The sequence below is a fragment of the Ochotona curzoniae genome, unplaced genomic scaffold (assembly GCF_017591425.1).
Source record: "Ochotona curzoniae isolate NIBS_2020 unplaced genomic scaffold, NIBS_Ocur_1.0 scaffold_4701, whole genome shotgun sequence".
NCBI lineage: Eukaryota > Metazoa > Chordata > Mammalia > Lagomorpha > Ochotonidae > Ochotona > Ochotona curzoniae.
Genome location: NW_024467122.1, coordinates 70,987,865 through 70,999,932, shown reverse-complemented (window position 1 = coordinate 70,999,932; position 12,068 = coordinate 70,987,865). Strand labels below are relative to the sequence as shown.

The following is a 12,068-nucleotide window of genomic DNA, read 5'->3' as shown; positions in this document are numbered from 1 at the left end:
ATAAAACCTCTCGCAATAGTAACGGATATCCTTTATCCAACAACTAGGATCTAAGGGCGGGTACTTTCCTTTACCAGCGCTTTTCATGCTTGACTTGGGTCTTATCTTAAATAATCTCAAGCCACGTAGATCCCTCTCTTACTGCTACTAATAATGATCCCAAATGAGATTTCATTGACTTAATTAATACTAGGCTTCATAATTAAAAATCTTTTAAACTCCAAGACTGCAACATATAAAATGACATTACGGTAACATGCTTTATTTTTACCTGTAATCTTTTACCAAACTCACTTATTTTCTGTAGGAAGCGTGCCTCAGGTCCAGTAACAGACTCCTCTGCTGATGTTTGAAAACATTTTTCTCTATGGTGAAACACAGCTGACATGGGTCATCTTTACCATTCTTCGGTGTGAAGTTCAGGGATAGGAAGCATGCTCACATTATTGTGTAGCCATCAGCACCAACCAGCTGAAGGGACACTTTCCATCTTCCAAAACTCCAACTACATACCCATTAAACATGACTTGTGCATTCTCTTCTCCCCTCTTTGACTAACGCTGAGCAGATTTATGGGGACAGAATTAACATTCCACACAATTGTCCCACGTAAAAGTGCACAACTTGGTGGTCTGTATAGAGTCCCAGAATTATATAGCCACTGCCACAGTTTAAAAAGTTGTATGTTCTTCCAAAGAAATCGCATGTCTGACAACAGTCATCCCCTGTTTCTGTCCAGCCTTTGCAAACCACTGACTGGCTTTGTCTCAACGATCTGCCTATTCTGGACCTTTCATAGAAAAGGAATGATACACAATGAGGCTTTCTAACTGGCTCTTTCACCACACACAAAGTTCTCCAGCTTTGTCGATGCTGTATCATGTGTCAGAACTTCATTCCTCCTCCTTTTACTGATTTTAATTTTTATATGAAATGGGCAGAGACACAGGTATCTTCTGTTCATTGGCTCACTCCCCAAACGTCAGCCAGAGCTGAGCCAGGCCAAGGTCAGGGGCCAGGAACTTCATGTGACTCTCCCAACAATGGGAGGCAGGGACCAAAGTGCTTAATCTATCAGGCTATCTCCCAGTGGCAGATCTTGTGCATACTGGTGGATTCTTGACCCAATGTGGCCCACCCCTACACCTGATTCATGTGTACCAGGAGGTACTATTCCCTGGCTGGGTCTGGGCTGCTCCCAATCTCAGTTCTTGCATTCACCTGCAGGGACTGCATCCTGACAGAGGAGTTCCCTAAAGTCCTCTATCAGGTCAGCCCCCAGTCACAGATCTTAAGCACACTTGTGGGGTTTTGGCATAGGCTGACTTGGCCTACTTCCTGTCCTGGCAAGTACAACAGCCTTGCCTGACTGACCCACATCCATCCCAACTCTGACTGTTGGGTGTTATAGCCTGGCTCCCCCTAGTCCACCCCTAGACCCAGCTGCCATGTGATTCTGTGGGTGCTGAGAGCTAGCCCAGCCTGTTGCATACCCACTATGGCTCTTGCGAGCAATCTCGTGAGCTATGGCCCACTAGGGGAGGTCCCCAAGTCTCCCAGCAGACCCACTTCTAGACCCAGATCTCACACATGCCAGTGAGTGGTAGTCTAGCATATCTGCTCCCCCAGACTCAGCCTGTGTGTGTGCTGGTGGATATTGCAACCTGGGCTGCTCCACACCCAATTCTTATGCTACAGCCTGGACCAGCCTGGTCTGTTTCCAACCCCAGTCCCCATGACTGTTGATGAGTTCCATGGTCATGCCTGGTTTGGCCTGTCACCATCCCCAACCCTTGAGTGAACTAGCAGGTATTGCAGTCCCACAGGCATGAGCCTACACATTCTCCACAGGCTCTGCCCCAGACCCAGTTCTCTGGCATGCTGGTTAATGTCATGACCTAGCCTAATGGTGACCCCTGTTCTGACATTCACTGGTGGGTACTGTGATCAAGCCCTAGCAGGCCCCTAATCCTAGCTTTCACGTGCACTGCTGGGCAGTAGTCAATGCTAGATAACCCAGTTCAGATCTTCATGTGAGCAAGTGCATTGGTCTGAGCCAGAAACATCCTCCAGTTTTCTTTCTTGAAACTGCTTGGTGGCAGCCCCTCTTGTTTACCTGCAGGTACAGTGGCCTGGCTGGTGGAAGTCCTCCAGAAGTCATTCCTCACCTGCAACGTACTTGCTCAGTGGCCTTCCCTCCCTCACATTCAATACCCCCTCCCCTGAGTACTCCAGAGCCCTTGTACCTGTGAGCACATGGGTTCTGGCATGGTAGTATGCTGGCCCTGAGCTATACCTGCCTACCTGGGACCTAAGTGCAAGTACAGGTCCCCAGACCTGGTTCTCTGGCACACATGCTGGCCTGGGACCCTCCCTTTCCACCTGCCCATTTAGGACCCAGGCACGTGCTTGGGACCCTACCAGCCAACCTGCCCGAAATCGAAGCATGTGCACAAATCCCCAAGCTGGGTCCATCACCAAACCATGTCAGCATGCCAGCTTGGGGTCCTACCCTGCCCCCAACCCTCAGGACCCAAGTACGTGTGTGGGTTCCCCGTCCACCTTTATTAGCCATTTATACATTTTCTTGGAGAACTGTTCAAATCCTTTCCAATAGGGTTATTTTGAGTTCTTTTTATACATAACATTTCTTTATTTGCAAGAGTTAGAGAGAGAGAGATAAAGAGCTTCCATCCTTCGGTTCACACGCCTGCCCCCCATTTAGCCATGGGGCTGATCTGAAGCCGAGAGTCAGGAGCTTCTTTCAAGTCTTTCACACAAGTGCAGGAAGCCAAGCACTTGGGCCATACTCTACTTCTTTCCCAAGCACATCAGCAGGGAGTTGGATTAGAAGTGGAGCAATCAGGACTCAAACCAGGGCTCATATGGAATCCTGGCACCACAGGCGGCCTTACGTGCTATACCACAGCACCAACCACAGTTCTTTATTTATTTTGGATATAAATCCCTTATCAGATATATCAATTGCAAATATCTTCACAGTCTGTGGTTTGTCCTTTCATTTTTCTAACATCCTTGAGGCATAGGTTTTAATTTTGATGAGGTCTATCGAATTTGTCTATATTTTGTCATTTACTTTTATCTTTTCCCAAATTAACATACTTTTATAGTCTCTATATGAGATCACAGCTTCTTTACTAAAAGCTAACTGAACTTTTAGAAATATACTTACTGACAAAATGAAACAAAATAAAAACCAGATTTATCTTATCCCAGTTGTGCGAGCACCCTCAATTAGGATAGAATTCTGTTGGCCAAGTGTGTTAATGAAAACTGCTTTAGCTGCATTTCTCAAAATTGAAATAATTCAACACCTGACCTTAAAATTTATATTTAAAAAATACTCTGAATTGTGGTCACTAAGAACGTTGCTTGTCAGGAAAGCTCTTGTGAAACATTTGTCAAGCACATAAAATGGCATATAAGTCAGGTATAGTCAGCTCAGGGAGATTTGTGTTCTATTGATTGCGTAGCTTAAGTAATTTTTCATCACTAACATACGATTTAATAAGTATAAGTAGTTAAAGATTCTGACTTGGCACTAGTCATTAGCATGTAATTGAACTGGTAAAGAAGATCGGTTAAAGCTCTGTTGATTACCACCTTATCTTTGAAAGGCAATTAAAGACCTCAATCATTGCAACAAGATTTGATTGTGCAGCTTTTATTGGACATTGATCTTTCAGCGAAGTGCAGTTACATTTTCCATTAATTTACAGTAACACAGTTTAACTCCGATACCCTAGACTGTTGACCCAGGTGAGCTGTAATGGTAAGGACTTGTTTAGCTTCAGAGGCTCCCGAACGCCATTGCTGTCTGAAGGGTAAGTGCTGAAAAAAAGTGGCTACCTGATCTCCCAGCTTTAGGATAAGGTTTCTGTTATCTGCGTTCACTTTGAAGCCCAGTGAAACCAAGATCCTTGCCTTTAATATCAGGCTGCGCATGTAAACACATCACTCATTCTTCAGTACAGTTCAAATATATTTTATGCAGAAATGAAGAGACTTTCTGTGCTTTGTAATTATGGGTGAACATAAAAATGGCACATAATAAAATATACATTGAAAAGCAAATAATGTCAAATGTTTCAATTTTTACTTCAGTCAACAATGAGCAAAACATCAAATTAATGACTAAATTGGTGTGATGAGAAAAGCTACCATTTTGTCCTATTCGATAGGCTAGGACATCAATGGTGACAAATGAGGGGTTTTAATATGAGCATCGTCTGTAATGCTCCCAGTTGTTTTATTCCTTCTTTTCTGTGCTTCACAACCTACACAAGGACTAAGAGTTTTACCTACAAATTTCTGCTAATGCTCCCTCATCGGTCTGTACAGAAATCACAACAGAAGAGATGTGAGGTTGTTCGCTATAGGCCATCTGCATTTTTAAAAGTCTTTCCTGCGTTATTTTCAAGATCATACACCATTAAAGAAGTATAACCAGAAAAGTTAAATTGGTGGTTACGTTAAAGAAGAAAATGTGTCATCCCCAGCATGGCAGACACCCCTGAGCTGCACCTGTCACCAGCGGCTGGGAAGACATGTGCACAGATTCAGCCGCCAGGACACCTGCCATAGGTGCTTTCCTCTTGCCTGGCTTTTGAAACCCTTGGATGAAGGAAATCTTTGAATGATGAACATCTGAAACAGAAAAAATGTGGATGGCAGAAACAGCTTTTGCTGAAATAGAAGCAATGCGGGCGTGGGCTCACAAACATGTTTGTGATACATTTTTAAGTGGAGATGTCTCTTGTTTTGTTCTTGGGTTACAGATGGAAAAACCTAGACACACAGGGGTAGAGTTATTGGTCTCAGGCCAAAAAGGAAGAGAGCACTTATACTAAAGATAGGTTGAACCTCTCAGCTCCCTCCTTTACTCTCTATCCCTTTTGGGCTGTGATGCTTTCTCCATGAACTATGTGACTATGTAACTTGAAAAGGAAAAGATGTGGGACTGGTGTGATGGATCAACTGGCTAATCCTCTACCTGTAAGTGCCAGCATCCCCTATGGGTGCCAGTTCTAGTCCCGGCTGCTCCACTGCCCATCCAGCTCCTTGTTTATGGCCTGGGAAAGCAGAAGATGGCCCAAACCCTTGCGATCCTGCACCTGTATGGGAGACCTGGAAGAAGCTCCTGGCTTTGGGCCAGCTCAGCTCTAGCTGTCGTGGCCATTTGGAGAGTGAACCAGGGGATGGAAGATATTGCTGTCTTTCTCTGTGTAAATCTGCTTTTCCAATTAACATAGATCCTAAAAATGAATAAAGGAAAATGTGTGAAGCATTCCTGTCCAGTGGGAAGCCATCTTCAAACTAAAAGATCCACTCCACGACTTTAGATCCTATGATGAGATTTTCATTTTTCAACTATACCCTTAGCCAGCACAGAGTTCATCCTTCACCATGATCAAGTCCCTGGGAGCAAGGGGTCTATTGATTTTCATGTAATACAAGAAAATATTACATTTGCTTAATTGTTACACGGTGAGCAAACCAGACAAGAACTCAGGGCGCTATTTAATGCTGCGAGCAGCAGAGAATTGCAGGGATCGATCAGGTAGTTCGTCAAAGATGTTCTCCAAGGAGACCCACCCATCACCGTATGGACAAGTCACAGCGACTGTGACTATTGAAAAACAGGGGAGCAGAGTCAGCAGGACACATTATCAGAAATCAAACAGGCAAGTGCGAAAAGAGGCGCTGTTCTACTGAAAAAGCTCTATTTGTAGTCTGGTAATTAAAAGCCATTTTAGCAGCCTTGTGTTGGGGCTAGAGCCTCAACAGCAAGTATTGACAAGACGGGCAGCAATATCTGACATCAAACTTATGAGCTGTAGTTATTTAACTTTGCCCAAATGCAGCGGAAATCTTTTCTAGCCTTCTTTGCAAAAATGCTAATAAGTCACTTTTATTATTAATGAAGCTTAATGGAACACTATCTCCTTTGTGGGAGCCATTCATTTAACTAATGTCCAGGATATTCCTTCAGTCTAAATATATTGGCATAAGTACTTGTTTGATTAAAGTGTTATTTAGAACTGCTTTTAGACAGGTTCACACTGTGCATACTGGAAGAACGGTTCCCTCTCGGTTGGCAGTGTTAAAATGTCTCCCTGGAACCAGCCCGCTTCGCACAACTTGGTTACTCTGTCGCTCTCACCTCCATCACTTCCGCTCACTTTCCCTACCCACTCTCCAGAAGAAAACAGCCAAAAGTTGGTGAGGCTTGCGCTTTTACAAAATGGCTTTGCTAGGAAAATGCATAAACGTTGCCGAAAAGCAGCAACACATTAACATAAAATGATATATAATGTATGTTTGTAATTATGGAGGACATCATAAATCTTAAACACCCATTGGTTTAGAAATTAAACAGTAATACTTAGTTCTCCCTAAATTACTCCAAATTTCTGGAATTTCCCATTCGTACGGGTATTTGTGACTACCCCCAAGGATAAATTTTTTTTAATGACTCGGCTTTCAAAAATGCAATTAACTTAATAAAATTCTAATGCAAAAGTGCCATCGGGTCTCTAAAATTTCAGCCCACTCCCCATGGCCAATGTCTATGGCTGTGTCGCATTTCAGTTAATTGCCTTTAGAAACAATTACCAAATTTATTTTTTCTGGGCCCTCTGAGAAGAGCTCGGCTGGTCTCACTGCTCCAGCAGGACGCTGTTTTACCTTTTTCGTGAGTGTTAGCTTCAATCACCTTGCTGCTAACTTAAGTTAGCCACAGTTGGGGATGACATTTTTTAAAAAGTACTGTGGTGCCACAGTCTTCCAACAGAAGTCCCCACATTTAACCCATATCCCTCCATGTCACCTCCAGAAGGGGCCAAGGGCTTTTGAACATTTTCATGGATCAGGCTGGCAGCAGATTAGTTTAGATTTCACACTGCAATTAGAGCCTCATCAATTTCACCCACCTTGCATTCTCTTCATCACAGGCCCGAGGATCTGCCATTTGTTTCTCCTGCATTATGTAAAAGAATGCCCCCTCATCTCAATCCGGGCATCTGTAATTTGCTCTTTGGAGTTGATTTAAACTATTAATACCTAACTACAAGATCTAACTACATACATCATAATCATTTCTCACCTGTGGTTTAACCTACTTCCCGCGAAAAACAAAACAAAATAAACAACAGAAACAAACCTGCCAAGGTGCTTCACATGTCAGTACTTCCCATTAGCTAACCAGAGTACATCCGTGCATAACACAGCCTCGAAACGCACGACTCTGCAGAGCAGTGACTTGTCTACCAGGAACCAGACAATGCAGCAGGAGAAAGACGTTTGTAAAAGTTTTATTTTGAAGGCATCAAAAATAAATATTTCATATATACACACAAGAAAAGATCCAGGAATTTATGGCCTGCAGTGCACAATTTTCAATACATGGCACCTTCGTCTTCTTTATTCAGAAAATAGACTGTTATGGGTCCGTGACTCGTGTACACAGTCTCCGTGACTCTGGCAAAGAGCCAGGAGCCAAGTCCGTACAACAACGTTGGAATACCTGAAAAACAAATGCACGGGTTCTTTACCAACAGTGAGACTCACTGCTCGGGCACCTGTTGTGTTCCCAACCACAGCCGCTCTGCAGCTCCTGCACACAGAGTGCCAAAATCTGCCCTGATGAGGCTCTAAGCTGACCTGAGAGCTCAAATACACCTGAGCATGATCAACAGGGCGGCGAGTCTGGGAGCCTAGATGTTAGTCGGAAACGATGGATAAGGCTGATGAGAAATTCAATTCAAAGTCCTTCCCTGATTCATTACCTGCAGATACTTACAGAAGCAATTATATAAATAAATTATATATATAAATATATATGTATATTTTGCAAACAAGCGAATGGAGAAGAATATTCATTCATGTACTTGCACATACTCTTGGTTATTAGTCAGGAGCTGAAATTAACAAGGCCAACTCTGCTGGTCTTCAACCTCAATATTAACATGAGCGGCTAAAGCAATTTTTGTACAACTTTAAAGAAACTGGGCCACACAGCTGTCTCTAAAAACTAAGGCAAAATCCGACTCCGGGGAAGGCATTATAGCCCAACAGGCGTGAGAAGCAAACACTCCAAGATTTTTACAAAGCATCTGAAAACAACCTCTTCGCAGCCTACTAGGAAGGGGGGCTGTAGCCGCCTCCAACACACACCTCTCTTGCGGGATTTTTCCACTGATGAGATTTTAGGGTTTTACTAGAGACTGGAGGCTACTGGAAACTGGACACACACTGCCTCCTGGGGTGGGGATTTTGTACTCCCACACACTGATACTTGTGTTTGACACCAAACAAACTTTCACAATCCCTAGCTTTGTGAAGGCACCTCTTTGAAATTCAATGGCTGTTAACATGTTATCCACACATGTATAAAAACCTCAGGCACATGAATCGATAACAAACAGTGTAGACTCCGACAAATCTTAATTGTATTGCTCTATACAGGCTATGGATGGAAGGTGCAGTTTAAAAGACCAGCTGTACAACTGGAAAATCACCTTCCTTCTAGGGAACAGGGGCAGCAACCTTCACTCGCTACATTTTTTTTTTTTCCCTTGCTTTTCTGCAAGAATCTGCTGAGTGTAAGATTGTGAGTGTAGCATTGTGTCGGACCACTTGGAGCTGCATTCCGGCCACTGTGATGCCCCAGACACTCATCAGGGGACGCGCTGCTGGTTGGCAGTGCGCACAGGAATAACAGAGGGGGGAAATGCCCTTTAGGTCGTCAGCTCCTATTTTGAGGAATATGCTGGGTCACAGTATGTCCTTAACACAGGATTCCCTGAGCCGCCAGTGGAATCGACAGCACTGGCCCCTCTGCTCTGAGAATGCTCCAAAGGGTTTCTCCAACGTCTTAAGGAAATGCTACCAAAAAGTTCCAAGGAAAAACAGATGAATACAACAATTTATAAATCCATCATTTATCCACCGTGGTGGGGAAACAAAGAACCTGAATCAGAGAGGCAGAAGTGAGAGGGAAGATATTTAAACAGAAACATTTTACACACAACGTCACAGCTCTAAGAGCTGAGCACCAGTGGCTTGTGGAATAAAAAACAGGCTCTAGGAGCAATTCTTGATTTTCTAACTATACTGAGAGTAAAATACATAAAAGATGGCATGCAAGTCGATAAGTCTCTAAAAAATGGTTGGTGGCATGCGGAATTTTGTGTCTTTAATATTTAATAGTTTCTTCACAGTTAAAACACTAATAAATTTTTTTTTCAGTTAAAATGGAGGCCCGATCAAAACCTGCTAGTTTACTAATAACTAAATTAGCTCTTATTAAGAGAAAACTCAGAATCATAATCAATCAGCAATTTGGTCTTTCGAAAATTAGCCACCTACATAATTTATACAGTAAAGAAAAAAGAAAAAGAGTCTCAATCTGTTACATACATGCTTTCCTGTTTGTAACGGTTCATGAAAAATGAGCATTTTTCTTTTCCCCAAATGACATGAAGCTTATCATAACATCAAAATGAACTTGAAAATCAATTCTGGGCCTAATAATTCATTTTGAGTCAGCTGAACAGTAGGTAAACCACTGTCAAATTAAGCACTTAGAAAAAATTAGAACTTAGTAGTAAGTCTCCAATTACCCATTCATTCCAATGGTAAGTTGCTTTTCTTAAATCTCAATCTACTTCCCAGCAGGACACCCAGGCTGACAAACCCATCAGTAAAATGTCAGTTTCCCCAGAACGGAGGGCGGGGGAGCGGGAACCAGGGGGGCCGGGAGATCTTCATTATTTACAAAATGGGAAAGTGAGTGACTCCGCTAATGACTAATTGGGAGGAGAAGAGGAATAAAAATCCTGAGCGTTCATATTAAATAGCGCAAGCATTTGATGGTCCGGAGGGGCCACTACCCTACACAGAGCAGGAGGACCCCACTCTCTGATTCACATTTCCTACCTCTGGCAAAAACAAAACACAAACATCAGCGAACTGGAGAAAACATCCTTCTTCAAAAAGATCCCAGAGAAAATTTCATGTGAACAGGGTAGGCCGATGTGTAGGAAAGCGTGAGAGAGCAAAAAAGTTTCTCTCTTTTTTTTTTTTCAAATTCTTTATTTCCATGTAAGCAGGATTTTCTCAATTTCCAAAAGACTATTAGATCAGTCTTTTACGCTAAAAGACAAAAACCTACAAAAATTGCCGTTTCGTTTTTCAAAAGGTTTTGCTTTTATGTAGGGAATTTAAAGGAAAAAAAAATTAATATCCATATCTAAACGGAGAAGCCCCTCAAAATGAAGGTTATCTTCCACAAAACGCTTTAAAACTCGACAATCTTTTGTTTGTTTGTTTGTTGTCTTTTTAAAGAAGGCATCCTGTTCCCCCGGTATACCCAATTTTCTTTACATCTGCCAAGAATGATTTCCTCGGATCTGGTACCCGCTGGGCTTCACTCTCCAATCTGGTCATCAGTCCAGCCTTCCTAAACGATTCGGAGTCACCTCACCTTTTAACTTCCTAGCAATCTCGGGGGGTGAAGTAAACACAGCACCTGCTCCTCACTGTGCAGACCCTGCATCTGTGACTTACCCTAAGCAAAACACACACACCCTACACCAACTTAAGAGGACAGGTGGGTGGGGTCCTGGTCTTGACAAACTGGAGGAGCACGTGGTTCATCTGCCCCGTCTAGATTTTTTTGAATTCTTGGAGATTTTTGAGGTCTTTTTAAAAAGTCATCTGTTAACAGATTAAAAACTGATATTTCCCCCTGCTCCTATTGCAGGCACAGGCCTTTCGTCCACCACTAAAACCAGAAAGAAATAACTCTGTAAGAATTAGACTATTTCCAGGAAATACTAAGGAAGCTAAGTCTGGTAGCACTGTCTTAGGCCTGGCACCCTGGGATTCCATACAAAGAAAACAATCTTTAAAAGTTGGAGTTTCATTAACCCAAACACGTCCCTCTCCCGCCCCCGGCCCACACTCCTTGCAAAAAGATATTTCTAAACTGGGAGCCCCTGAGGCAGTGCGGGGAGGGTGCCGGGGATGTCTCCGCGCACCCCTCTTGGTACTGGCCAAAGAGGGGGTCCTCATGGGGCAGAAGAGCGGTTGGACACAGCCCCTCCCGCAGCGCAGGCCTCGGCCGTGACCGTGACCGTGGCCGTGGCCAGCTGGACTTCCTGCAGCAGCAAGCTCGGGAGCGCAGAGGCTCAGATCGCCTGAGCAGCCCTGCGTCCCCGCGCCCCCAAAGGCCAGGCCTTCCGGGGTGCGCTGGGAGGGGCCTGCGCCAAATGTGGAGGACTGGGGGCGACCGGCCCCACTCACCGAGGTTAATGACCTTGAGCGCCGTGAAGAAGCGATTCTGGCCGGCCAGGTCCTGCCAGGGGGCCTTGGAGCAGTGATACTTGATGAAGGGGAAGCAGCCGGTGCGCAGGACGTGGTAGTTGGCGCCTTGCACCGGCCAGTTGAAGTGCGAGAGGCCGAACTGGTCGTTGTGGACAGCGCTGTAGGGCACGCAGAAGGAGGTCCAGTGCGGCAGGCGCCGCTGCAGCAGGTGCTGCGTCAGCACCTCGGACGCGCGGGGCTTGGGGTGGGAGGCGACGCCCGCAGCCCCCGGGCCGCTCGGTCGCCGGGGCAGCAGCAGCAGGCGCAGAGCGGCCTCGTGGGCCCGCCGCAGGGCCTCCATGGCCACCCCGCCGCGCCGAGCAGGGCCGCGCTCGTGCCCGCGGAGGCGCGCGGCTCGGGGGCGCGGGCGGAGAGCGCGCTCGCGGCGAGCGCCGGGGACGCGCGATGGGCGGCAGCGCGCTGGAGGCCGCGGGGAGCGTGCACAGCAGCAGGCTGGCGCCCCTCGGCGGAGGGTGCCGCCCGCGCCGCCTGCCCCATACATACCAGTCGGTGGTGCAACGAATGCCCGCCTGACCGTGGGCTCCGGTGTGGACAACGCGAGAGTGGTCTAAGAAGAGGAAGTTAAAAGGAGAAAATATGCGTTGTGAGGATGCTGTTTTACCAAGTCGCAGATAGTTCAAAACAAAAAATGTGTTTTAGAAAAATGCTCCCATGTTGCT

At 45.2% G+C, this 12,068-nt stretch overlaps 1 protein-coding gene across 1 annotated transcript; it reads right to left on the bottom strand.

Moving 5' to 3' along the window:
- Positions 1-7,332: 7,332 nt before the first annotated feature.
- Positions 7,333-11,689, bottom strand: CUNH15orf61 (chromosome unknown C15orf61 homolog). The gene is made up of 2 exons (XM_040969718.1): positions 11,329-11,689; positions 7,333-7,546 (listed from the first exon to the last, which is right to left on the bottom strand). The coding sequence occupies exons 1-2, from the start codon at positions 11,687-11,689 to the stop codon at positions 7,419-7,421; spliced, it is 489 nt and encodes a 162-aa protein (XP_040825652.1). The 3' UTR covers positions 7,333-7,418.
- Positions 11,690-12,068: the final 379 nt, after the last annotated feature.